General features: G+C 46.9%; 1 protein-coding gene across 1 annotated transcript in view; it reads left to right on the forward strand.

Annotated features, from left to right (window-relative positions):
- Positions 1-26,793, forward strand: part of MCRIP2 (MAPK regulated corepressor interacting protein 2) — a 215,809-nt gene that overhangs the window by 167,756 nt on the left and 21,260 nt on the right. The window contains exon 5 of the mRNA XM_078663004.1: positions 6,198-6,299. Coding sequence (XP_078519130.1) covers positions 6,198-6,299 — 102 coding nt within the window. The remainder of the gene's footprint in view (positions 1-6,197; positions 6,300-26,793) is intronic.

The following is a 26,793-nucleotide window of genomic DNA, read 5'->3' on the forward strand; positions in this document are numbered from 1 at the left end:
GACAAGGGGTACAAGTCTCTGTCCGCGTGGTGGCTTGTGTGGTGTTAAATTTAGATCCTTTTTTTTTATAGCCCAGCTTGCTTCATTCACATCACCCCTTGGTGCAGAGTTCCTCCTCAGATTTGCAGAGCAGCGTCTGCCAGGTGTGACTTTTTTTTCTAAGGGAGTCTGAGTCAAGTTTCTGGTCTTTTACTCAAGTGAGGTTATAGGGATTTGTTCTTCAAAATGAGGGATTTCCATGAGGCGGAGCACAGTGCTGTTGGCTGGTGGTGGGCTTCGCTGACAGCAGACACCTCACTTGGGCTTGGCTCTGCGTGGGCTGTCTCTTGGATGTGTGGCCGAGGGTAAGGGTTGACCTGTGGAGAATCGCTAATGTGTGCCCAAGTCTCATAGCTCCATTGCCTGTCTCGGTTAGGAGGCTGAACCCATAAGGAGGGTTTGTTCATGCTGCCTTTCTTGGCACTATCATTAAGTGTTCAATCTGTCACACACATGGTGTTTCCTTCACACTAAAATCTTAAAGTGGGGTAAGGGTTGTAGGAAGGTGGAATCTTACTGCATGGTTACACCCACTTTTTGCCTGGTGTTTTGCTGATTTTCTACTTAGTTGGACTGGGATCCTGCTATTCAGGGCCCCAGTCTATCTGCTTTCTCTATAAAATGGATTTCATGTGCATTAGGTACATACCAAATCGGTTACTGGGTTTATTTTAGTTAGTTATTTATTTATTTATTTTAAGAGTTTTATATAGCGCTGCTAGACCCGGAGGTATCAGAGCGCTTTACATGAGGAATTTAGCATTTAGCATATTACAAACGTTACAAAATTTACATGAAAGATCGTTGCGAGGAAGAGGAAAAACAAGGTTATACAAATACATCTAATGATTAGATCATTTAAAAAACAGAAGATATTAAGGAGCAATGGGAGCGAGGGAAAATAGGGGTAAGGGAAAAGAGGGAGAAGGGAAACGTGGGAATGAGTGGGAGCAGGGAGAAAGGAACGGACAAAGGACGGAACAAGATGGCAGGTCAGGATCAGAGGAGAGGGTGAGAAGGAAGATGGGGACAAGAAAAGGGATTCTGAGAGAGGGAGAGGAGGTCCTCGGAGGAAGATATAAAGAGACAGCAGCGAAAGGACGAGGAGTGCCATGTACCAATGTCCGGCTGGGTAGGTGACGGCCGCGGGCGCCAGACTCCCCTATAGCCGAACCAAGCGGCTCCACCGGGTAATGGCCATGTCGTCTCAACGGCTTTACATAAGGTTCCAAAAAAACAGATGAACATGAAAATCAAGATCAGAAAGAACGGGGAAAGCTGGTAAACCACAGGAGGAGACAGCAGCGGGGAAGAAAACGAGACAAATGTCCGAAGTCCGGCTGGGTAGGTGACGGCCATAGCGGTGTGCCAGAGCCAGTCTCCCCTATAGCTGTCGGAGCAGCTCCACCGGGAGTCGGTCATGTATGCGTTTCGGACTCCGCCAGAATAGAGTGAGGATCAGGAGGTGGTCAAATAGTCTAGTCTTTGGGGTACCTATGTGAGAGATCAGTCTAAAGCAATGTAATGAGGACATTCCAAGATGGCCGAATTCTTAGTATGACTTGTTGCCCGGATATGTAGTCCTTTGTTAGTGTCCGGCATTGGTGAGTCCTATTACTCTGTTTAGTGATTGTAGGGACTATGGTTCTCTTTCAGTTGTCATAGGGCAGTGGGAACACACCAGCAAGCGGCCATTTTAAATTAAACAACTATGTTGAGGAGTCCAAAGCATTTAAATACATACAGGGCCAGTAAAATAAATAAAGTGAAAGTAAAAAAGAAAAGAAAAATAAAAGTCACCGATCCTGCATAGCTCACGCGAATCAGATTAGTCAAAGTGGGGATATCCAACATCGCTCTGGAATTTTCTGGGTTTCAGCACTATGGCGAAGCGTTCCTCCAGCTCGGCGGGGTCAGGCATGGGCAGCTTCTGGGGCATGCTGTGGGCTCTGAAGTCCGTCTGGGTGGAGTCCATGTTCCCTGCATTCCCCATAGTGCCGGAGGGTCCCGTGCAGAGCAGGGCGAGGATTCGCTCCACCTTCCCGTGTCACACACACCTTGCAGGCTGCCTCTAGGTAAGGCGCGAGAACACAATGGCCGCCCGGGACAGCATTGTTTTCAGCTGGATCTCCAGACCTGATGCCCTGTCAGGCTCATGCCCATGGAGATGATGAAAAGAGCGTCTAGGGCCTTTGAGCCTGTATTTTGTCCTCGACAGTGCTGGGAAGAAAGAGAGAAAACAGCGAGGCACTGGGTAAAGGAAGTATCTGGTACCTTAGGTACTCAGGGCATAGATACCCGAGAGGCCTACCAGGGGCTGAAGGATGTATTGTGTCACCCCTGGTTAGCCTTCCAAAATGGCACCACAGGTCTAGACTTACAGCCTGGGTAAGGTGGTGTCAGCACCCCTTACTTAGATATAGTATACCTATCTACTTTTACATATAGACACATATTAACCTATAAGTCACTCCTATGGCAGGCCTGGACAATCCTGAAGGCAGAGTGCATGGTTTTGTGTGAGAGGGTGCCTTAGCATTAGCTGAGCCCCTCTGCAGCTTTCGGAAATATCTCCCTATAGCTGTTCTATGATATAGCCATAAAATATACTCTTAAGTGCATTACAATCCTCGCGGTTAATGCTAACTTTGGTTTGGCTTTATCAAAACATGTTGTGTTTAGTGTCAAACACTTTGGAATACTACCCCCCCCCCCCCCGCCTGTTCTGGCGGCGGGGGTAGCATTCCACCCTTCTAGAGGGAAAACACATGTACACATTGGTATACCCTGTTAAAGTTAAACAGAGACCCAGCATCACAAAATGGATGCTGCTACCACAGACACGAGTCTGCCCTCCTGCTGCTGGATGAAACTCCGGCAGGGGAGGCCTGGACAATAGGTTTCCTGTCCAGGGAGGTGCTAGCACCTCCCCAGACAGGCTTTAGTGTATGGGGGCAGGGTGGGTTGCATTCAGTGAATGCTTCTCAGACACTGCCTGGGGTACACTAGGTGCTCCATGCATTTCCCAGTTCAAACCGGTTGCTGGGGCACTCTGTTCCAGCTCTGGGTCAAAACTGGACAAAGGGGAAGGGGTGTAACCACCCCCTCCCCAGGTCCTCCCATAGGTGGGACCCTAGAGCTAGTCCAACCCCTAAACTTAGTATACGTATAGGAACCCAGTCCCTAGGACTTCATATTACCCTGGACGAACCTCTGAAGAAGAAATCCTGGACCTTCGACATTTCATTTCGACTGAAAGACTGAAGAATCTCCCTTGTGGTCAAGGAGTGACCTCCCTGTTCAAACAGGCACCAAAGGAGCATCTTTGCTGGTCTGCATTTTCGAGGCTCCCGCCGGATCACAAAGAATCTGCGACACAGGACATGGACTTCCAGACATCTCTGAAGCTGACACAAGTTCCCAGCAGAGCTGAGACCTGTAGCTGACACGAGAGACGTGGGACCGGAATTCCTGGACATCCTGCATTTTTGCAACTGCACCTACTTCCCGAAGTTGTGCATTGGGGTATTTGAAGCCCCTGCCTGAGCACCTTTTGCACTGAAGTACAGAGGCCAGCACTCCACGAGTGACCCGTGAGTCCCCCTTCTTCACTGCAGCTCGAGGCTCATTTGCGGTTCCTAGTCCGTTGGCTAGTGAGCCCCCACGAAGGCCAATCCTTTGTTTCTTGAGCTCTCCTGGTTGCTCCAGACGTGCTCTGACTCCCCTCCAAAGGAGGAGTCCCTAAGACCTTGCTGGTCTGAACAGAAGCCAATCTTGTCATCTTGCGTGCGTTATTGTTGCCAAGGCTTGTTGGGTCCAATCCGGATTCCGAGGCTTCAGCACTCGACATCCTTTGTGGGACAGCTCGAATCCAGCTCCTGGTCATCGTCGACGCCTCCTGATCCTCGTGGCTGAAGAGTCAAGCTTCACCTCTTTCACCTGAAAACACCCAACAACGGCTGGCATCTTCCTGACGCCATCCTGGTCACTGGCTAGAGACCCAGACTCTGTCCCCACTGCTTTCAGGTTCTTCACATCTCCGATCCGCCCTTGTATCCACCCGCACACTCTTCCTCTGGTTGCCTGCAGCATTTCTTCGCAGCTCTCCATTGGACTCGACGACGAAACCTCACCCAAAAGACACCTATGCACCCGGCTTCCGTGGGTGAGGTAACACGAGTACTCTGGTGCTCCAGTGGGTATTGACTCTCGAAGTGTCTAAGTCTAAAAGGGTTCCATCATAGTTCATCTCTAAGTGCCCTTAATCTTTAAAATTGTAACTTATTCGTTCTCCATAAAAAATCAATGGTGATTCGCGGCTGTGTTTAGACACTGCACGCGTCCCCCATGGGGCCCCTGCGTCCCTACCTTGGGTGGTTCCTGGTTGCCCAAGCGGTTCTACTGGCCCTAGGCCTACTTTCAAACCCTCACGTGGTTCTTATACCACTATTTTAGTATATGGTTTGTGAGGCCCCTAGGGCATAACATACTGTGCAACTTATCGTATGCTAATTAAGTTCCTTGTATTGTACTTTAACCTCTGACCTCATAAAGAGACCAGAGGGATTGTGTTTAGAATAAATACATATATATTTGATAGATACCTTGTGTGGTGTACTTTCATTTGATCATTCAAGAGATTATAGACTGGTAAAAACAACTTGCTTAACTCACCTTTATGTCTTAGCCTGAAGGCTGCTCTCCACAGCTACCTCTAGGATAGCTTTCTATAAGGTTGACCTTAAACCTACCATCAATAAGGGTCGTTTGGACTGGTGCAAGGCGCCCACCAGAATAGTGGGCATCATATGCCAGGCCAACTTCTCACAATGGTGCTTCTGCCTTCCCCAACCACAGTTGAAGTGGCTTCTGCGTACATTTGTTGTAGATTCCTCTATGAGCTAATCCATATGCTGAACTTAGATCGTATGGCCTACCTCTACACTTGTGTGTGTTCAATAGGGATGTTCCTGTGAAAGAACTTCTATAGGAGGGTAGAAAGCATGGAGTCGACAGCAGGCAGTCAAAATTGTGTGTCTTCACCAACACCTGTGTAAAAATATTAAATGGCGTCTCTGCTTCGGATTTCTCTTTGGTGGAACCTCATATTAGGGTTTGGATTTGTAACTTTACCGAATATCTGTGTAAACAGAGGGAATTGTGTGCAGCATTTATTTGCTTTCTTTCTCCAGTAGGATGGGGCTGGTGTGGTGGTGGTTGTATGTGTATGTCGTGCTGAGCATGTCTCCCATACCCACTGTTCCTGTCCCAGCTCCAGCATCTGTCTGTGCCCTAATGCCAGTGCTCATGTTTTCCTGTTGAGTTACTCAAGTTACCTCATCTCTCTCGCCAGTCAGCATGCCCTGCTCGTCTGTGTTTGCACATCCATTCACCTGTGCCTAGTCCCATTGTGTCCCTGAACCACTGTAGGTGTCTTTACATCTTTATGCCAGTGTATCTTAGTCAAGGTATGTCCCTGATCCAGTGTTGTAGCATATTTACATCACTGTATCTTGGTTCAGAGTGTGTCCCTGATCCAGTGTTGGTGTCTTCACATCTGTACAGCACTGTATCTGTCACAGGGTGTCCCTGACCAAGTGTCAGTGTCGTCACATCTTTACGCCACTGCATTTTAGTCACCGTGTGCCCCTCATCCATTGTCAGATTCCTCAAATTTGTGTGTCTGAGTATCTCAGTCTGTTTGTGTCCCTGTTTCACTTTTGGTTTACATTCTTTGTCCCTGTCCCAACATGATCATACTCCTGTCCTACTCTGGGTTCTAACTGTTTTGTTATTTAGATTTAGTTTCTTATTAATCCTTTCGGTGGGAGCAACATGTCATCATGTACCTTCTGAAAAACACATGGTTGCTGGTTCCGGCATGTGGACTTTTGGGTGGTATGACGGCCTCCCTCTAAAGCATGACTTAGGGTGGGACATGGTTAGCCACATTTCAAATCTGGTGTAACATGGAGTTTTTAGGAGACTCTATGAGGGATCATAGCAAGAGGGATATATGGAGGAAGGAGCTGATTCATTGTGCCTGAAGATACATTCTATCTTTGCTGGTAGAGATAGCAAACAATAAACAAAAATCTTGGGTTCTTATATATATATATATATTTTTTTTGTTGTTGTTTTTTTTTTGTTGCTTTTAGCTTGGCAGCAGGTGGCGCAGCAGTTGGACGATGGACAGCCTGTGAAGAATGGAGCACGGCCTGTGGAGTATGTCGAGAAGTCGTCAAGTCCAACCTTAAAGAGTGAGTCTACAAGAACTTTTGTCTGACAGTTGCACACACTTCTGTTGATCTACAAGTTTTGTACAGCAGCACGCATTCTTCGAAGCACTTCAAAGCAATGGGTTGTTTAACAGACACTCCACCCAAAAGCACAGTGTGACCTAACCATCGCGAGTCTTGGCTATTAACGCTGCAAGTGTCGGTCAATGGCCACCCTGACCAGCTTTGTGTGTAGGACTTATATGAAGGGAGTGGGGTTTGGTCTGCTATCTGGCTTGCATAGAGGTCACTGATATTTCAAAGTTTTATGGCTTGAACAAAGCTTGGTTAGCCAAATGCAACTAAGACAATTGCATGTTCTTGGTTGGTGTGCAGTTGGGTATCACCTTAGGCATGTGCCTTGGATCTCTGACCCAGTTGTGTAAAGTGTGTACCAGTGTTATGAATTTGCTATGCATAGGATGCCTTTGACCTTGTTGTCACTTAGGTTTCACCTACATTCCAACACTTTCTATCCTCCTTGCACTGTAAACATAAAACTTTCAATAAGCCTTTTGATGCCCTCAATGAAGATTATGGTGTATTAATCCCAGGTAATGTTAAAATACATTTCATGACAAGCAGGGTGCATGAAAGGGGCTAAAGGGGCAGTGGAAAGGGCGATGAATGCGAATCGGTAGGGGTACTAAGTGGGAGAAAACACAATATTTATTAAAATAACCAACATTTTTGAAAACTTTAAAACAGACCAGGAGAGTGTGCGCGCTTTTTTGCCTCTGTCTGATTTGACCAGCAATATTTATACGCACAAACACTTCACCATACCAGACTAAAGCACCTGTACCCAGCCATTAACCAGAAAAAGACTTTTATTGGGGGCGTGTAACACCCCAAACACCCCCCTGAAGCAAAAGACCTTATAAGTATAGCAAACGTTCACTACTGGTTTCTTAGCGCTAAATGTGTAATTTGCGTGAATGAAAACTGAATAACAAGGGATAATCACTAGGCTGAATTAGTCTCAGCAAAGATGGCTTCTTTGAACAGCCATGTCTTAGATTCTTTCTAAATGACTTTAATTCTGTTTTCAGGCGCATATGGGCTGGAGGAGAGTTCCACTGTGCCGGCACTAGCACATAGAAACTACAGTCTCCTAATCTTTGTTTGGCATATCTGGGTATTGTTAAACAGTTGGCAGATGATGGACGCAGAGCGTTAGCCCCGAATAATGGGGCCATTGCACGTAAAGGTGGATGCTTATGGGCTTTGAAAACCAATCAATCAGGGAAATTGTAAGAGCGCTACTCACTCAGGGACTCATGGCAGGCGTAGGAGGGGGGGGTAAGCAGCTCAATTCCGTCGAAGAGCCAGGTCTTGAGTGTCTTCCAGAAGATGTTCAGGAAGGGGACACGTCTGATGTAGATTGGGAGCTCGTTCCAGGTCTTGGCCACAATGTAGGAGATGCGGGGTTTCGGTGAGGGCGAGGTGTGTGGATCGGAAGTTTCTCTTGTGTACATGGAAGGAGATTCTCTCGTTGATGTTGTGGAGGCATTTGTAGGCGTGGGTGAGTATCTTGAAAGTAACTCTCTTCTCAGGGGGGAGCTAGTGGAGGTTCCATAGGAGTTGGGTGATACATTTTGCTGTTGCATTTTGCACCACCCTCCGTCCGTGTAAATCGTTTTGGGCAGTCCCAGATAAGCATTGTTCGAGTAATGTGGCTGACCCCATAGCAGCTACCATTACAGTTTTTAGAGCTTCCACAGAAAAATAGGGTATTAACTTCCTCCATTACTCGCAAAAAGAATATGCATTTTGACACCACATAATCTATCTGGGCTTTCATTGAGAAGCTGTTGTTCATCATCACACCCAGGCGTCTTGCTGATTCCTTGGATACATGAAAAGTATCCATTTCTTCGGGCCAATATTGATGAACCCACAGGTTGAATTTAGTTATTTTCAGGTGGTTCTTTCCAATCCTGCACCAAACAAAATTCAATGTATTTTGAAAATCCTTCCAGCAACCTCTTGCAGCTAGTTCCTTTTATTAAAGGCCTAACATAGATATTGAACAAATGAGGGGATAAGTAACGGGGAACCTTGTGAAGCTCCACATCTTAGAGGCACACTTGCTCCTAGAAAAAGTGTAAGTTGTACTGCGTGTACCCAGTTAATCAAGTTTAGAGGGGGGTCTTTAAGGCTTACCTCCTTAACAAGGTCTAGCAAAATTTCTTGCTCAACCAGTTAAAGGCAGCCTACAGTCCAAAAAATACAAGTGCTGAGACCAGTCCACTATCTATGCCAGATCTTAAGTTTTGCCCATTGCAAGATGTTTTGTGATCTGAGATGTGTCTTTTTATTTTATTCTAATTTATGGATGTATCTCTTGTTGATGTTCAGCTCTTCAGTCTACTAGTGTGTAAAGGCCTGGAGGGTTTTGGTGAGGGTGTGGGAGATCGGTCCTTTGAGGTTTTCCATGGTGTATAAAGTAGACTTGAGTGTATGTACGAGGGAGTTAATGCTGGTTTCTAGTGTAACTCTAAGTGAAAGGAGTGCTTCTTGTAATGTGTGAAAAGGGAAGCTATTGAAGGATAGAATTGGGTATTACGGCCTTTAGTGGGGTTTGCCAGGTGGAACGTTAAATGGGTTAGGGTGATGGTGAGACCTGTGTAGTGGGAATGTATCTAAAGAAGAGAACAAAGTGTGATTGAAATGACTGGTTATGTAGGTGTGGTGTTATGGTACAGGCAAGTGTGATATTGTGGAAAGTGAGTTTAAACGAGTTAAGGAGCTCAATAAAAGAGCCTTGGATCTCCTGACATCTCAGCTGCCAGGATCATAAATTGGCCGCTGGTAGGGTGCTGGCGGTGTTTTAGACAGCGGGAGTGACTTTGGGAGTAGCAAATTTGGCATTGAACTATTTGCTGTGAAAAGAGGGGCAGAAGATTAGGTGAAAGGTGATTGGTTGGGTAGGTTTCAATCGTGAGGAAAGCAAAGACATTTTTGAAGAATGTTGTTAGCCGTAAGTGTGAGGAGTGGCAAATTAATTTATGGATGATGGCAATTGCAGGTGTGTTATAGGATTGGAATACAGTTTGGGGGAGGGGCAACATTAAGGCCTGCATCGAATAAGACTCCTATGGTGGCTTGCTTTCTCATACATGGCTGGGGGATTCTCTAAGTTTTTTGCCAAATCAAATGGGAGGGCCTCCGTTTTTGTGTCCTCCACCTCTGCTCTTGAATCTCAGTTTTTGGCTGTATATAATAGAGGAAGTTTAATTCAACAGAACACGTGATTCAGACTCTTAGGCCCCCTTATGAGTTGGCTCTTAATTCCAGCGACACAGTAATCAGCCCAGCAGATCTCTTTTGTTTTAGCTAGAGGTTTCCACTGCTGAAAGCTCCAGGAGCAAATGAGTTTCAGCTGCTGAAAGCTCTGAGTGAAAATGCTTCATTATGGGATGGATCACACCCAGAATACTGATTCTCACAGCAATTTCTCATTTCTCAGAGTAACCTCAGGGTTTCATTGTTAATCTCCATTAAATGTATCCTCTTAATGGTATTGTCGGTTCTGCAATCTGGGGTGCTGACTTACCAGGAACAAATCCGGGCCACTCATAAGAAGAAGTCAGCGATATTTGTGTAGTTACACAGATCATCTCTAGTAGGATGTGAATTTGGATATCCTTGGCATACAACCTAATGCTTTTAGAATGCCTTTTCTGGTGGAGGTACTTGAATATTCAACTGCAAAAAAGAGTTTCAGGACCCACTGCACTTCCTAATGCAACTTTTATGGATGTGTCAACTATACACCTCATAGAGTTGCTGGCTTCAGATGAAGATTAAACTGTAGATCCACTGTAAGCCATTTGGGACACCACCGTCTATTTTTCCAGCCTTTTAATGAGTGCAGCATGACACATAATGTGGTTAGCTGCCAAGTGGATTAGGTGTCTGAAGCAGCCAGCTTGCTGACCTTGAGCAAGGGCGGTGTGGAGATCCTCTGAGATCTTTGCTAGTAGAGCTTCATCTCCTTTAGTGGGCCTAAGGCTCATCTGTTCTGCTAAGACCATTGCCTATCTATCTGCCAGGTTGGGATTTGTTCGCTAAAGATACAGCTCTTCTAAAGGCTCTGAAATTCAATTTAACTACCCTTGCTGGACATTTAGTCTTCTCTGTGCAAGCCCACTCAACCTGGGATTCCCAAATCACTCCCTGTTTAATGACTTGCCATTGGCTATCCACTTAAAAATGCAATATAATAAAATTATTGTAAATATATCAGTCGTCCACCAAACTCCCCCATAATATATTCAGACTCCTTCATACGCTACTACCACACAAGATCGCCTCACTCAGAATCGGCATATTTCTCAAGAGTTCGAAAGATTTGCAGAGGAAGCGGGAAAGCGTGTCCATTTATGACAGCTAGGAATTGGGAATGTTCTCCGTCTGCTTCTTTGTCCTGCCAATTAATTGTCGTAATTTCTTCTAGGGTGTAAGATCTCTTAAGCACCAGGATTTCACAAACTTTATGTAAAATCAAACCAGATCAAGGCCGTGAGCTTGAAGGCAGCAATTGATGGTTGCCTTAGGGAGTAAGGCGTTCTTCCTCCTGACACCAGCATATTGGAGTTTCTTTCAGAACCTGACTGTGGAATAAGAACCCTCCTCTTTCTGGCACACACTCGAAGGAGGGATCTCCTCACCCTGCCTTGTATTACAGACTGATGACGATGCTCTGCAACACGACATTACATATTCTATAAGGCAGCTCCCCTATAGTCCCACACCATCACAGATTGAAGGAGCGCGTCTCGCTGACTGAAACTAGCCCAAACCAGAGGAGCGCCTCTCTTTTACCCACACTACTGGCTGTCTCTGCAAGCAGACTCTGGGAGGCCCACTCTCAACAGTTGAGTTGCTGGAGAACTCCTACCCAAATTGACATTGAACATTTCTTTCTCTTATGTTTTTAGATAACATATGCGGTACTGTCCAAGGCTACTGCTTGCGGCATACCATATTCTGGAGTATTTTTATGTTCACCGCTGTGCATGCTAAGTCTGGCAGCAGAAACGTCCTGCGAAGTGAGAGGTCCGGATAGTAGAACAGAGAGCGGTTTAGACACATAAATGTTGCATCATTGCCTCTTCCCCTTCACCTGCTGATGAATGTTAAATATAACTTTAAATTACCTCTCTATAATCTATTTATTGAAAATACCATGCAAACAATGGTGAACTTTCCCTCAAAAAAAATATCATTAGCACATTTTTCCCCAATTTTCTTTTATTTGGGATTACCAACGGTCGCACTTTCAGAAAAACATGAAATGTGTTTATCTGTCCCCACATTCAAAATTATATGAATTAATATTTTTTCTCCACATTTCTTTGAAGTCATTTAATTTCTAGTAGTTAAAATCCTATTCTGAGCCCAACCACGTGGAGGATAGCGCACAGCTTTGGGGAAATGAAATGCTTCAAGTGCCGAAACTATTGGTACAGGTGAGTAATCTTGTCTTCCCCTTAGTCTGAGGAGAAACTGTGAAAACAGGCCTGATCAGATCTCAGACAATATTCCTAGTAATGCCTCCAAAAGGTAATCCTGATAAAAAAATATGTAAACCTTTCTCTCGCTGGATACATCTCTGGCTAACACCAGGATACCCAGTTTTTGTGGAAATGGTTCAACTATCCATCCACTCAACATTTTTAATTATGAGCAGGAGGTCTGTCTGTAATAAATTTCAGAAATGTTTCAGCTCTCTCATTGTCCAAGAAATGTACCCTTGTTGTCACAGGAAACGGAGCTCGACAGGCATCATTATACTTGCTTAATGACACAAAGCCAGTGGATGGTATGTAATATCTTTGAAACGAGGCTCTCATGTCTTCTCATTCTCAGAGGTCTGTCTTGGAAAGGGAGCATTGCTTAGATTTAGCTCTATCTCTACCTCTGATTGCTCTTGACCATGAGACTTGATCCCATTATGGACTTCTGTTTTTAGGTAAATTCGGGCTCCAATTTATGTCTACTCTCGCGCTTTTACCAAAATATTACTCTTTTCGTTTTGGGATGTCCACAAAATTGGAGTCTAGGCTGGGTGAGCTCTTTGAAGATTGGACCATGAGAGTGGGCCTCTGAGAGTCTGCCAGGAAACCATCAGTGTATGTAAATGGGAGGTGTTCCATCGGCCCTGGATGGATTTACCCAAGAGAGGCACTCCTTCAATCTGTGATGGTCTGACCATCTTTATGAATACATTAAAAAAGAATACATAATAGGGAAGGGAGATATAATCAACTAAGACACTGGGCCCTACACATTCATAAAGTGTGGGGCAACAAGGAAGAATAAAGACTTTGAGAAATTTCTACTAACAGCAGACAGCAACTCAGATATAATTCCAAAAATATGCCATCTCCTTAGGGCGAATCAAGAAAGGCAGAAGAAAAGCTTCCAGGTAGAATGGGAAAGAGAGCTGAGTGTTACACTCTCAGACAAAGCATGGCAGCGGATGCTGATACAGATAGGTAAGGGTGCTAAGAAAGCGGAAGGCATAGAAGCGAGTAAGAACATCCTATACAGATGTCATTATACCCCATTTAAGATGCATACCTTTGGTCCAAGCATTACTGACTCGTGCTGGACATTATGTGGAAATTTGAGTACATTATGCCATATGGCATTGTTCCATGGTTGAGTGATGTTGGGATGTAGTCCTCAAAGATATACAACCAATTCAGTTTCCCTGAGAGTCAGCAAGTATATTATTAGAATGGGCTTGGGACATTAGATCCAAAAGACGGGAAGATGTGGAAAACCTTGTAAAGACTCTACTGCAGGGGCAAAAGAAACACTGTTAACAAAGTGAGATAAAACTGCTTAAACCTATAATCATTGAATGGCACTAAAAACTTTGGTGAATGGAGAAAATATCGCATGATAGGGATGTTACTGAGAAATAGTTCACAGAAATATGGTCCCTGGCATTCGACAGGGTGGCTGGCCCTACTTATGGGAGGTTCTATACTTGAAGGGATTCGGACCTGGAATTCTTCAAGCAATAAGACCTTTATATCAATCTCCCATGGCATCAATACGCTTAACAGGTAGAGAGTCTGAACTTTTCCTATCTCACGCGGAACAAGACAAGGGTGTCCTAGCTCACCTTTATTATTCGCTTTATATATCGATTTTTTTTAATCTAAACTAAATCAATCCATAAATATTAAACCAGTGAATGTGTGTAATGTTGAATACAGAGCTCTTGCTTATGCAGACGACATTGTTGTAACTACCGACTTACCTTTGGCCCTTTCAACAACTGAAGATCTGGCGTTACAGTTCGGTTCTTTTTCCGGTTACAAGTTAAACTTAACTAAGACACAGATTCTCTATGTTGGGGATAACCCGCCGAGGGATATTACTATTGTGTCAGAGGCAATTTATCTTGGGATTAAGATCACTTCACCTATTAGCAAGATCCCTGAAATTAATATTTACCCAGTCTTAGATAAGGTTAACTCTACTTTAGAGCGACTTAACCACCTCCATCTATCACTATATGGAAGATCAAATGTATTAAAGATGCTGGCGCTCCCCAAATTTCTTTATCTATTTAGAACCGTCCCATTAGAATTTCCACTAATTCATTTTAAAAGGCTGGAAAATATCACTTCTAGATTTCTATGGGGCTACAAACGATCTAGAAGGGCTTATAAAAAGATGGTGCTTCCTAGAACCAGCGGGGGTTGGGGCTTACCGTATTTCTTATTTTACTACTGGGCTGCAGTGCTGCAATCCATCTCCCCCCTAGTGGTCGGGGAGAAAGCTAGGCTATTATCATGCCATAACCCTTCAATATATACATTTGGGGTCGGTGAAGAAGTCAATAGCTGTTTTCTGAAAATAGTAGAGCCAAGCTACTATAAAAAAAAACCAAGTTTAAAATTTTGAAAGCAGCATATTCAGTTTGGAGACGGGTTAAGCGACATCTAGGATTATTCAATATAAATGGCTATACTCCTTTCGAAGCTGCTGGTATTCTACCGATCATTTTTCGTGATCAAACAACTATGAAGTGGCGCCAGAAAGGGATTAGCTGTTTGAGGGATTTACTGTTAGACTCACAATTCCCGTCCTTTACAGAGTTACAACTCAAATATGGCTTACCTAAGAAGGATTTCTTTAAATATCTGCAAATACGCAGCTTCTACAACACGTTAGGGCAAAATAACACCTAGCTCAGGAAATTTCCCTTAATTGAGGGGCTTGGAAAATCAATGCCAATAGGTTTTTATTACTTAAATCTAATACAGCTACTGCCAGATGACATTGAGCAATGTCAGGATAAATGGAAAAGAAATCTAAATTTAGAGGGAATCGATCTAAATGCCTCTATTATTCTGGCAAACGGAGTCTTGATTTCATGCAGGATACGGGCACAATACTACATGGTCCTATATGATTTATATTACTCTCCCCGAACAATTTCTAAATGGAGTACAGGAGCTGGAGCAAACTGTAGCAGATGCGGCTTCTTTGCAGCTGATGCGCTGCATATGTTCTATTCTGTCCTAAATTGATAAGACTTCTTAACGTCCATCCAACATTTTTTGGCAGAATTACTGGGCTCACCAATATGTATTACAGGGGAGCTGGTAGTACTAGGAGTTGAATCTACTGTGCAAACTAGATCTGAATCAACGGTCTCCTTCCTTTTCATTTGTATGGCTCTCTTGCGTGCCTGTATTACTAAGGACTGGATTTCTCCAGATCCTCCTTTATTTTCTTCTTGGAGGGCTCAGCTTCTGGCTATGTATAACATTGAGGCTGCAATTTATAAGACTAAGAATAGTCGAAAGAGGACAAGAGGGTTAAAAATATGGGCCTCCATAGCAGAGTGGATTTAATGAATTATATATGTTTTTTTTCTTTGCTCTCGTCTCAATTTATTATTCGTTGATTCTGTCAACTTTAACTGTATTTCCCATATTGTCATTACTGTTAGCTTTTTAGGCGCTCCACTGTGAATTTGTTTTCAGCTGATGCTGTGTCTATCTTATTTTACTTCTGTACCACTTTTGTTCCTTGCATAAAAAAAATAAAAGAAATATGGTCCCTATTGTTCTAGATTTGTTCAGCAGACTGCAGCTCTTTAACTTGTCCAAGGACTTTAAGAGCTGTACAGATTATACCAGTAGAAGTTGAAAAAATAACTGAAGAGGAAAAAAGAGGGTCGCGTGACCCCCACGTCATGTCAATAAACATTAGTCTTGTGAATAATCAAAATATGCTAGCAATTGTATTCACTGGGCCAGACTTTATTTCATTTGTCATAGTGCAGCAGCGAAGTTTCTGTGCTGCTTTGCATCAAAGGACCAGGTTTTGAACGTCTTGCGGAACTTAGGAAGAGAGGAGGAGGCTCTAATGTGCAGTGGGATGTTGTTCCACACTTTAGAAGTGATATAAAGAGAAGGCTTGACCTCTGGATACGGTTCTGCATATTCATGGGTTTTGCGCTAGTAGGAGTCTGGTAGAGTGGAGGTGCCTGGAAGGTTTGTGAAAGGAGATGTGACTGTTAAGGTAGGCAGGGCCTATGTTGGGTAGTGCTTTGGAGGTGGGGATGAGAAGTTTGAATTGTACCTGTTTCTGTTTCGGAAGCTCGTGGAGCTCTTTGAGGTGTGGCCTGATGTGGGTGCTGCATGGGTGGTTGAGGGTAAGTCTGGATGCCAAGTTCTGGAGGATTTGTTGTCTTTTGGTGATGTGGATGCTGATTCTGTTGCAGAGGGTGTTTCCGTGGTCCAGCTTGCTGGTGAAGAGGGTGTGTGATGGTCTTGCGAGTGTTGCTTGGGAACAAAGAAAAAGCTTTGTTTTGCTCTCTCTGCACTGATGCATTTTGATCATCCCGGCGCCATGCATATTCACTTGCACCATAGTGCAAGGATGTGTGTGTCATGTCTAGCATGTATTTTAGCAAACACAAGATGAAGGATGGTGTGCCGAAACTTTTCAACCCCCCGCCCAAGTCACAGATCTGAGTTTAATCCATTGTGCTTTTTCTCACTATGCCACCCCAGTTTGGATCCAGTAGCAGAGCGAGAAATGGACCCACGTCTGGGCATACCCCAACAAGATGATGATAGAGCTTACTTTCGGTACAGGGAGGACCTGGCCTGGCAGTTCGAACTGGACTGTTCCCATGAGGAACAGGGTCATGACATCATCTTTTGTATGTTTGATGTAACAATGGGTGTAGGAGAGTAGGGTCTGCAATCCTATGATCACCCAGATTTTTTTGCTTTTTGCTGCACTGGTTTACGACTTTCCCTGGCTGTGGGCCTGCTAATCAGACCCACAGCCTAGCTGTTCTCTCTATCCAAATTGTACTCAAGTACTGAATTGGCACTGGGCCCTCTCCAAGTCCCTGTACCCAGGGTTGAGGTGTACCCAGAAGTCTCCCAGGGGCTGAAGCATGTATTATGCCACCCCTGGGCTGACTAACTAAACTGACACAACTGGCTGCTTGACAGCTGGGGCAAGGTGGTGTAATCACCCTTTGCTTTAGATATAGTATACCTATATCTAACCCTAAAATGGACACACAGATCTCCTATCAGTCACTCCTATAGCAGGCCTTAACAATCCTGAAGGCAGAGTGCTTGGAATCGTGTGAGATGGTGCTCTGGCGTGAGCTGAGCCTGTCTGCCGCTTTCGGGATCCATCCCGTAGCCGTTTCCATGATATCGCATACCATATACTCTTAAGTGCATTATAATCCTCGCGGTTATATGCCAACTCTGGTATCGCTTTATCAAAACATGTCGAGTAAGGTGTCATACGAATTGGAATACTAACCCCTCGCCAATTCTGGCGACGGGGTTAGCATTCCACCCTTCTAGAGGGACACAACATGTATGTAACCCCTAACCCCGGTTAAAGTCCAACAGAGCCTCAGCTCCACAAAATGGATGCTGCCACCGAGACACAAGTCTGCCCTCCTGCTGCTGGGAGTCCTCCCAGAGCAGGAGATAAGGACAAAGGGTTTCCTGCCAGGGGCGGTGCCAGCACCGTCCCAGACAGGGTTTTGTGTATTGTAGGTAGGCAGGGCTTTAGAGGAAGGTGACTGCACGTGGCACCCCGGTGCTCACTGTGCATAGGCTGGCTGGAACCAGTTCCAGGGTCACTCCAGACCCTGTGCTGGGGAAAAGCCCGCCAAGGAAGTGGGTGTAACCACCCCCCTCCTAGTCCCACCCCTAGGGCAGGACTTAGTCGCGTGCCAGCCCCTTTTTACAGGATAAAGGTAGGAACTGGCCCCCTTCCAAATCAGATCATCTTTGAATCCTGAAACTACTTTCCACGAAAGGAACTCAAGACTTCTTCCTAAGATTTCTCCCTTGTGACTAAGGAGTAGTCACCCTGCATCCGCAGGCACCATCTTAAGAACACTGCGGTCTGCTGCAAGTCTCTCCTCCGGATCAAGACTGCCCAGCTCGACGAGAACCGGCTTCCCTGGCACCTCTGACCTCTACCTACATCATCAGTCACGCTGAGATTCGTGGGTGTGACGAGACCTCGAGGGACCGGCCATCTTCAAGACTGCACGACTTCTTTCCAGCAAGCCCGCCGAGTAATTTCCTGGTGAGTGCTTTGGGGTCCGAGAAGCCCCGACCCTGAGCAGCTCCAGCACCGAAGTGCAGCCTCCCAGCATCTCCACGATCTGCGTGGGGCCCTTCTGCTTTTTGCTGCTCACCGCGTTGTTTGGCTACTAGCCCGCTGGCTTGTGGCCTTCTGAACGACGCCCGACGACATTTCTGCTGCTGGTCTGGTTGCTCCAGGCTGGCCCTTGCTCCCTTCCAAAAGAGGAGCACCCCGGACCCTCCTGGTCCACTCAAGACGCCATTTTGAGTCCACCGCGTGGGCTTTAATTAGCCAAGGCTTGTTGCCCAATCCTGGGTAACTTCGACGCCGACAGCTTCATCCATCGTGGGACAGCTCGCCTCTCCATCCTGGTCGCCGACAACGCCTCCTGGTCCGTGAGATCTGCAGAGCCAGCGTCGCCCACTCACCTAGTCGAGGTGACTTCGCCCGGTGCCATCCTGGTGCCCACTTAATCACTGGCTAGTGATTCAAGAACTTGGTCCCCTCTGCTTTCAGGTTTTCTTCTTCCTTGATCCAGGCTTGGATCCATCGAACTTTTCTTCACTGGTCGCCTGCCAGCAACTTCCTTCTTCCAGGCTCCTGGTCCGGCAACGAGATCCCCGACGTCTTTTCAGACCTATGCAGCTGCAGCCCCTGGGCTAGGTAACTTCGGCACTTCGGTGTCCCAGCATAGCCTCACTATCCTAGGGTCAGGATCCACTGTCGTTTTCTTCCTACCAGGTCGGGTTCGCCCGTGAACACTAAACTTTGCCTTTACTAGCTTCCATAGACTTTGTCCCGCATCACGCGTGAGAGTGCACACTCTGCACCCGAGTCCCCTAGGTCTCCTAGAAGTAATCTAACGATTCTATAGTCAAGTCCTAGCGATTCCAAAGCCTATTAGTACTGTACTTACCTGCTAGTAATTTCGCATTCCACTTTTAGAGTATATGGTTTTTCGTGCCCCTCGGGCATTTGTGTATAATGTGCTAACTTAAGTATTTTCGTAAGAGTTTTGTTGTGTGCTTAGCACCCTGTCCTCATAAAGAGTACAGGGTTGTTGTGATTCTAATAAATACACTGTTTATTTTCATAACACTTGTGTGGTGTCCTTTCACTGGGTGTTCAAGGGGTAATGTGATGGTAAAACAGCTGGCTTAACACGCCCTCTAGAGTCTTAGCCTTAGACTGCTCGTATCCATGCTACTAGGATAGCTGGTCTATAAGGTTGACTTACAACCAATCATCAATAAGGGTTGTTTGGACTGATATATAGTGATCACTAGAATAGTGAACACTGCACATCAGGCCAACTTCTCACATTGGTGAGCAGCGGTTGGGATTTGAGCTTGCTGTTGTTTTACCACACATGCCCTAAGAATATCTTGTGAAAGATCACATAAGTACTAAAGGTACATATAACTTAGCTTAGAATACTCTGAGTTCTACTGAACCAGCTGTTGTAGCTCCTAGGGCCTAGCACACCCTAAACTACAACTCTAGCAAGGGATCAGTAGGCAAACATATAGTGTAGGTAAGTGCACCACTTACACCTCACTAGAAAAGCATGTCTACCCAGGGAGATTCTACTGAGACTCCCCTGGTCAGTGTTGACCCTCCACAGGTCACTTCAAGATATGCAGCTCTCAGTTTCCAGGAGATGAGACAGATCTGTGTCTCCAGAAAACTGAAGCAGGGGTCTAACCCCACCATTCCCTTTTTAATAGGTCTCTTAGAGACTTATGATGCGAGAAAGCTTTCTCAGCTAGATGGGAATATGCCAGCCTTAGAGGGTACCTCTGGGGATCCAGACCTCCCCAACATTGCCAATGCAGTTGAGGAGGAGGAGGATCAGGAGGAACTCTCTGGGGATGAGGTAGACAAAGGTCTTGAGGTAGTCAGAAGGCTAACCAGGGCCAACTTAGACTTACTTGGGCTAGGATCTGGGGGACCCCCAGTACTGACCCGAAGTGGGCCTAACCTTGGAGTTAGGAGAGATAGATCTCTTTCTAGGGACTCCAATAGATCTCTGCACTCTAATGCCTCTTCTCAGGGGAGAAGGAATCCTCCACAGAGGAGATTTACTTCCCCTCAGAGAAGGGAGCATGAAGCTAGGATGAGACAAGCTGAACTAAGGATTGAAAGGGAAGAAATTGCCCTGGCCAAAGAGAAGCTTGCCCTGGCAAGAGAGCAGCAGATGAGTGGGTTAGCTCCCACTGGTGGCAGCAATCTCCCAAGAGATAGAGAGAAGGGTTTAGATACTAAACACCTGACTAAAATAGTGCCCCCCTTTAAGCAAGGGGATGATATCCAGAAATGGATGGCTGCTCTGGAGAGGGCCTGCACTGTGCAGTGCATTCCCCAGAGTCAGTGGGCAGCTATACTGTGGCTCTCCTTTGATGGTAAAGGTAGAGATAAGCTCCTCACTACAAGAGTAGAGGATGCTAACAATTACCAGGTCCTGAAGAATACACTGGTTGATGGGTTTGGTTTAACCACTGAGCAGTACAGGTTGCTGTTCAGAGACACCCAGAAAACTCAGTCTCAGGACTGGTCTGACTTTGTGGATTGTGCCACTAAGGCTTTGGAGGGCTGGTTGCTGGGTAGCAAGGTTACAGATTACACAGGATTGTATAATCTAATGATGAGAGAACAAATTTTAAACAATTGTCAGAACCAGTTGTTGCACCAGCACTTTGTTGATTCAGATCTGACCTCTCCCCAAGAATTGGGAAAGAAGGCAGACAAATGGGTCAGGACAAGGATCAAGCAGAACCAGAACCAGAACCAGGGTGGTCAGAAGAAAGCAGACCAGAAGGGTAATGCAAAGAGTGAACAAAATGACCAGAAGTCTTCACCAGGTCCCCAACAAACCAAAGAGGGTGGGGGTCAGGCTTCCCAGAAGAAGAAGACTCAAGAAGGCCAGTCAAAAAGGTGGTGCCAGTACTGCAAAAGTAAATCTCACTGGTTTAGTGAGTGCACCAAAAGAGGAGGACAAACTCCTGCCACTACAGCCCCTAGGGCAACTGCACCCCCTAGTACAGTCAGTAGTGGTAGTGTACCTCCCAAGGCATTAGTTGGGTTAACCTTGGGAACTGAGGGGTCTGACAACTTAGTTGGCACACTCACTCAGGCTGTCCTTGTCTGTACAGGGGATATGGATATAACCCCTGAGATAAGTCCCAATACTTTGGGCAAATACAGGCAGACGCCTTTGATAAATGGCAAAATGGCTCAGGCCTATAGGGACACTTGTGCCAGTGTCACCATGGTGACACCTAACTTTGTGGACCCTGGACAGATCATGCCAGGTACTGATTTCCTGGTGACCTATGCCAGCAATGTCACTACTAGTCATAGTGTGGCAATTGTGGCTTTCTCCTGGGGTGGAGTGAAGGGACAAAAGAAAGTTGTAGTCAGTTCAGACCTCCCAGTTGATTGTTTGTTGGGCAATGATTTGGAGTCATCACAATGGTCAGAAGTGGAGCAGAGGACTCACATGGAGATGTTAGGCTTGCCAGCACATGTGCTTGCTGTGACTAGGTCACAGGCCAGAAGATGCCCCACTGAACAGGTGCTGGATCCTGAAATTATGGACCAGACACCTTCCAAGAAGAAGAGCAGTAAGGTTAAGGCTTTGCCTTCCCCCTTGCCCCAGGTTGAGGATCAAGTCTCTGAGGAGGCTGACCTGGAAGAGCTGAGGGAAACTGAGCCTAAAGAGCTTGAACTTGATCAAGTTGAGTTTCTGGGCTCAGGGGGACCCTCCAGAGCAGACCTGGGGAAGGAACAGTTGAGCTGCCCTTCCCTTGAACCCCTCAGACAGCAGGCTGCTGCTGAGGCTGCAGGGAATGCCACAGGTGCCCACAGGGTATACTGGGAAGATGGACTCCTGTACTCTGAGTCAAGAGACCCCAAGCCTGGTGCAACCAGGAGGCTGGTCATCCCCTTGTCTCTGAGAGGTTTCCTTCTCACCTTGGCCCATGAGATTCCCCTTGCAGGTCACTTAGGTCAGACAAAGACTTGGGACAGGCTTGTCTCACACTTTCACTGGCCCCATATGAATGAGAATACCAAGGAGTTTTGTCGCTCCTGTGTCACTTGCCAAGCCAGTGGTAAGTCAGGTGGCACAACAAAGGCCCCCCTCATACCACTACCTGTGGTGGGGGTTCCCTTTGAAAGAGTGGGGATTGACATTGTTGGTCCAATGGAACCCCAGACAGCATCAGGGCACAAGTTTATACTGGTGGTGGTGGATCATGCCACCAGGTATCCTGAAGCTATTCCCCTTAGGACCACTACAGCACCTGTAGTGGCAAGAGCCCTAGTTGGAGTGTTCTCCAGAGTGGGTTTCCCTAAGGAGGTCGTTTCTGACAGAGGTACAAACTTCATGTCAGGATATCTGACTGCAATGTGGAAGGAGTGTGGTGTGAACTACAAGTTCACCACACCCTACCACCCACAATGCAATGGGCTTGTTGAGAGATTCAACAGGACCCTGAAAGGGATGATTCATGGACTACCTGAAACTCTTAGGAGAAGATGGGATGTCCTGATCCCCTGCCTCTTGTTTGCTTACAGAGAGGTCCCACAGAAGGGGGTTGGCTACAGCCCTTTTGAGCTTCTGTATGGGCATCCTGTAAGAGGACCCCTGTGTTTGGTGAAGGAAGGATGGGAGAGACCTCTCAAAAAGCCTGCAACCAACATAGTGGACTATGTACTTGGTCTCCGCTCCAGGATGGCTGAGTACATGGAAAAGGCATCTAAAAACCTTGAGGCCAGCCAGGAACTTCAAAAAGCTTGGCATGACCAAAAGGCTGTTCTGACTGTGTACCAGCCAGGACAGAAGGTGTGGGTGCTGGAGCCAGTGGCCCCAGCAGCTCTGAAAGACAAATGGTCTGGGCCCCACACCATCATTGAGCAAAAGGGAGAGGTTACCTACTTGGTGGACCATGGAACTCCCAGGAGCCCTCTCAGAGTGCTCCATGTTAACAGGCTCAAGGCATATGTTGACAGGAAGGACATGAGCTTGCTCATGGCCACAGATGAGGGACAGGAGGAAGAGAGTGACCCTCTCCCAGACCTGCTCACTCAGAATCCTGATGATGGATCAGTTGATGGTGTTGTCTTTTGTGGCAGCCTCACTGAACATCAGCAACAGGATTGCAGGCAAGTCTTGCAATCCTTCAGACATATGTTCTCTCTGACACCCAGCCAAACTGATTGGTGTACCCATGATGTTGACACTGGAGACAGTCTGCCTGTCAAGAGTAAAATCTACAGACAGCCTGATCATGTTAGAGACTGCATCAAAACTGAAGTGCAGAAAATGTTGGAGCTGGGAGTCATTGAGCCCTCAGATAGCCCTTGGGCTAGCCCAGTAGTTCTAGTGCCAAAGCCTCACACCCAGGGTGGTAAGAGAGAGATGAGGTTTTGCGTAGACTACAGAGGCCTCAATGCAGTCACTAAGACTGATGCCCACCCAATACCAAGAGCAGATGAACTTATAGATAAATTGGCTTCTGCCAACTTCTTAAGTACATTTGATTTGACAGCTGGATATTGGCAAATCAGGTTAGCTGAGGAGGCCAAACCCAAGACAGCATTTTCTACCCCTGGAGGGCATTATCAATTTGTGGTAATGCCCTTTGGACTGAAAAATGCACCTGCCACCTTCCAAAGGTTGGTGAATCAAGTCCTCACTGGGCTGGATGACTTCTGTGCAGCATATCTAGACGATATTGCTGTCTTTAGCTCCACCTGGGAGGATCACCTGGTCCACCTGAGAAAAGTGTTAGAGGCCCTGCAAAAGGCAGGCCTCACTATCAAGGCCACAAAGTGCCAGATAGGGCAGACACAGGTTGTGTACCTGGGCCACCTTGTGGGTGGAGGCCAGGTTCAGCCACTGGAGAGTAAGATACAGGCCATCAAGGACTGGACTCCTCCAATCACCCAGACTCAGGTTTGAGCTTTCTTGGGCCTGACTGGGTACTATAGGAAGTTTGTCAGAAATTATGGGCCCATAGTGACCCCTCTTAATGACCTGACAAGCAAAAAGATGCCAAAGAAAGTTCAGTGGACAGCAAGCTGTCAGAAAGCATTCAATGACCTAAAGCAGGCCATGTGCACAGCACCTATCCTCAAGAGTCCAGATTACTCCAAGCCATTCATTGTCCAAACAGATGCTTCTGAGTTGGGTGTGGGAGCTGTTCTGTCTCAACTGAATTTTGATGGTAATGATCAGCCTATTGCTTTCATTAGCAGGAGGTTGACACCCAGAGAGAAAAATTGGTCAGCTATTGAGAGGGAGGCCTTTGCTGTGGTCTGGGCCCTGAAGAAGCTGAGGGCCTACTTGTTTGGCACTCACTTCACCATTCAGACAGACCATAAGCCCCTCTTGTGGCTAAATCAGATGAAGGGTGAAAACCCCAAACTGCTTAGGTGGTCCATTTCCCTACAGGGGATGGATTTTACAGTGGAGCATAGACCTGGTACTGATCACAGCAATGCTGATGGGCTCTCCAGGTATTTCCACTTAGAGCAAGAAGACTCACCTGGTCAAGGTTAGTTTATTGTCCCAAAGTTTGGGGGGGGGTCATGTAGGAGAGTAGGGTCTGCAATCCTATGATCACCCAGATTTTTTGCTTTTTGCTGCACTGGTTTACGACTTTCCCTGGCTGTGGGCCTGCTAATCAGACCCACAGCCTAGCTGTTCTCTCTATCCAAATTGTACTCAAGTACTGAATTGGCACTGGGCCCTCTCCAAGTCCCTGTACCCAGGGCTGAGGTGTACCCAGAAGTCTCCCAGGGGCTGAAGCATGTATTATGCCACCCCTGGGCTGACTAACTAAACTGACACAACTGGCTGCTTGACAGCTGGGGCAAGGTGGTGTAATCACCCTTTGCTTTAGATATAGTATACCTATATCTAACCCTAAAATGGACACACAGATCTCCTATCAGTCACTCCTATAGCAGGCCTTAACAATCCTGAAGGCAGAGTGCTTGGAATCGTGTGAGATGGTGCTCTGGCGTGAGCTGAGCCTGTCTGCGGCTTTCGGGATCCATCCCTTAGCCGTTTCCATGATATCGCATACCATATACTCTTAAGTGCATTATAATCCTCGCGGTTATATGCCAACTCTGGTATCGCTTTATCAAAACATGTCGAGTAAGGTGTCATACGAATTGGAATACTAACCCCTCGCCAATTCTGGCGACGGGGTTAGCATTCCACCCTTCTAGAGGGACACGACATGTATGTAACCCCTAACCCCGGTTAAAGTCCAACAGAGCCTCAGCTCCACAAAATGGATGCTGCCACCGAGACACAAGTCTGCCCTCCTGCTGCTGGGAGTCCTCCCAGAGCAGGAGATAAGGACAAAGGGTTTCCTGCCAGGGGCGGTGCCAGCACCGTCCCAGACAGGATTTTGTGTATTGTAGGTAGGCAGGGCTTTAGAGGAAGGTGACTGCACATGGCACCCCGGTGCTCACTGTGCATAGGCTGGCTGGAACCAGTTCCAGGGTCACTCCAGACCCTGTGCTGTAAATGTAAATGTATAGGCATTTATATAGCGCACTACTTACCCATAGGGTCCCAAGGCGCTTCGACCGCTGCGAAACCCTTCCTGGCTTCCCTGAGAGATGGTCCCTTAATGGGTATCTCCAGGGTGAGACCAGGCATCCCCGGCGGTCTGGTGGGGCCGTTAGTGAAGATGAGGCAAGCTAATGCCCAGAGTTGCCGAGTGTGAACGCTGATCAGAGTGGGCACCGAGGCGAGAGAATTATCGCGTCCGCTGACCCTGGTCCAGAAACCTGCCGCGCCGGGAATCGAACCCTGGTCCCGGCCGTCCTCTGCTCTCGGGTCTGCCGCCTCTAACCAGTGAGCCACACTACTTCACTGGGGAAAAGCCCGCCAAGGAAGTGGGTGTAACCACCCCCCTCCTAGTCCCACCCCTAGGGCAGGACTTAGTCGCGTGCCAGCCCCTTTTTACAGGATAAAGGTAGGAACTGGCCCCCTTCCAAATCAGATCATCTTTGAATCCTGAAACTACTTTCCACGAAAGGAAATCAAGACTTCTTCCTAAGATTTCTCCCTTGTGACTAAGGAGTAGTCACCCTGCATCCGCAGGCACCATCTTAAGAACACTGCGGTCTGCTGCAAGTCTCTCCTCCGGATCAAGACTGCCCAGCTCGACGAGAACCGGCTTCCCTGGCACCTCTGACCTCTACCTACATCATCAGTCACGCTGAGATTCGTGGGTGTGACGAGACCTCGAGGGACCGGCCATCTTCAAGACTGCACGACTTCTTTCCAGCAAGCCCGCCGAGTAATTTCCTGGTGAGTGCTTTGGGGTCCGAGAAGCCCCGACCCTGAGCAGCTCCAGCACCGAAGTGCAGCCTCCCAGCATCTCCACGATCTGCGTGGGGCCCTTCTGCTTTTTGCTGCTCACCGCGTTGTTTGGCTACTAGCCCGCTGGCTTGTGGCCTTCTGAACGACGCCCGACGACATTTCTGCTGCTGGTCTGGTTGCTCCAGGCTGGCCCTTGCTCCCTTCCAAAAGAGGAGCACCCCGGACCCTCCTGGTCCACTCAAGACGCCATTTTGAGTCCACCGCGTGGGCTTGAATTAGCCAAGGCTTGTTGCCCAATCCTGGGTAACTTCGACGCCGACAGCTTCATCCATCGTGGGACAGCTCGCCTCTCCATCCTGGTCGCCGACAACGCCTCCTGGTCCGTGAGATCTGCAGAGCCAGCGTCGCCCACTCACCTAGTCGAGGTGACTTCGCCCGGTGCCATCCTGGTGCCCACTTAATCACTGGCTAGTGATTCAAGAACTTGGTCCCCTCTGCTTTCAGGTTTTC

This window comes from Lissotriton helveticus, chromosome 10, assembly GCF_964261635.1.
Source record: "Lissotriton helveticus chromosome 10, aLisHel1.1, whole genome shotgun sequence".
Classification (NCBI taxonomy): Eukaryota; Metazoa; Chordata; class Amphibia; order Caudata; family Salamandridae; genus Lissotriton; species Lissotriton helveticus.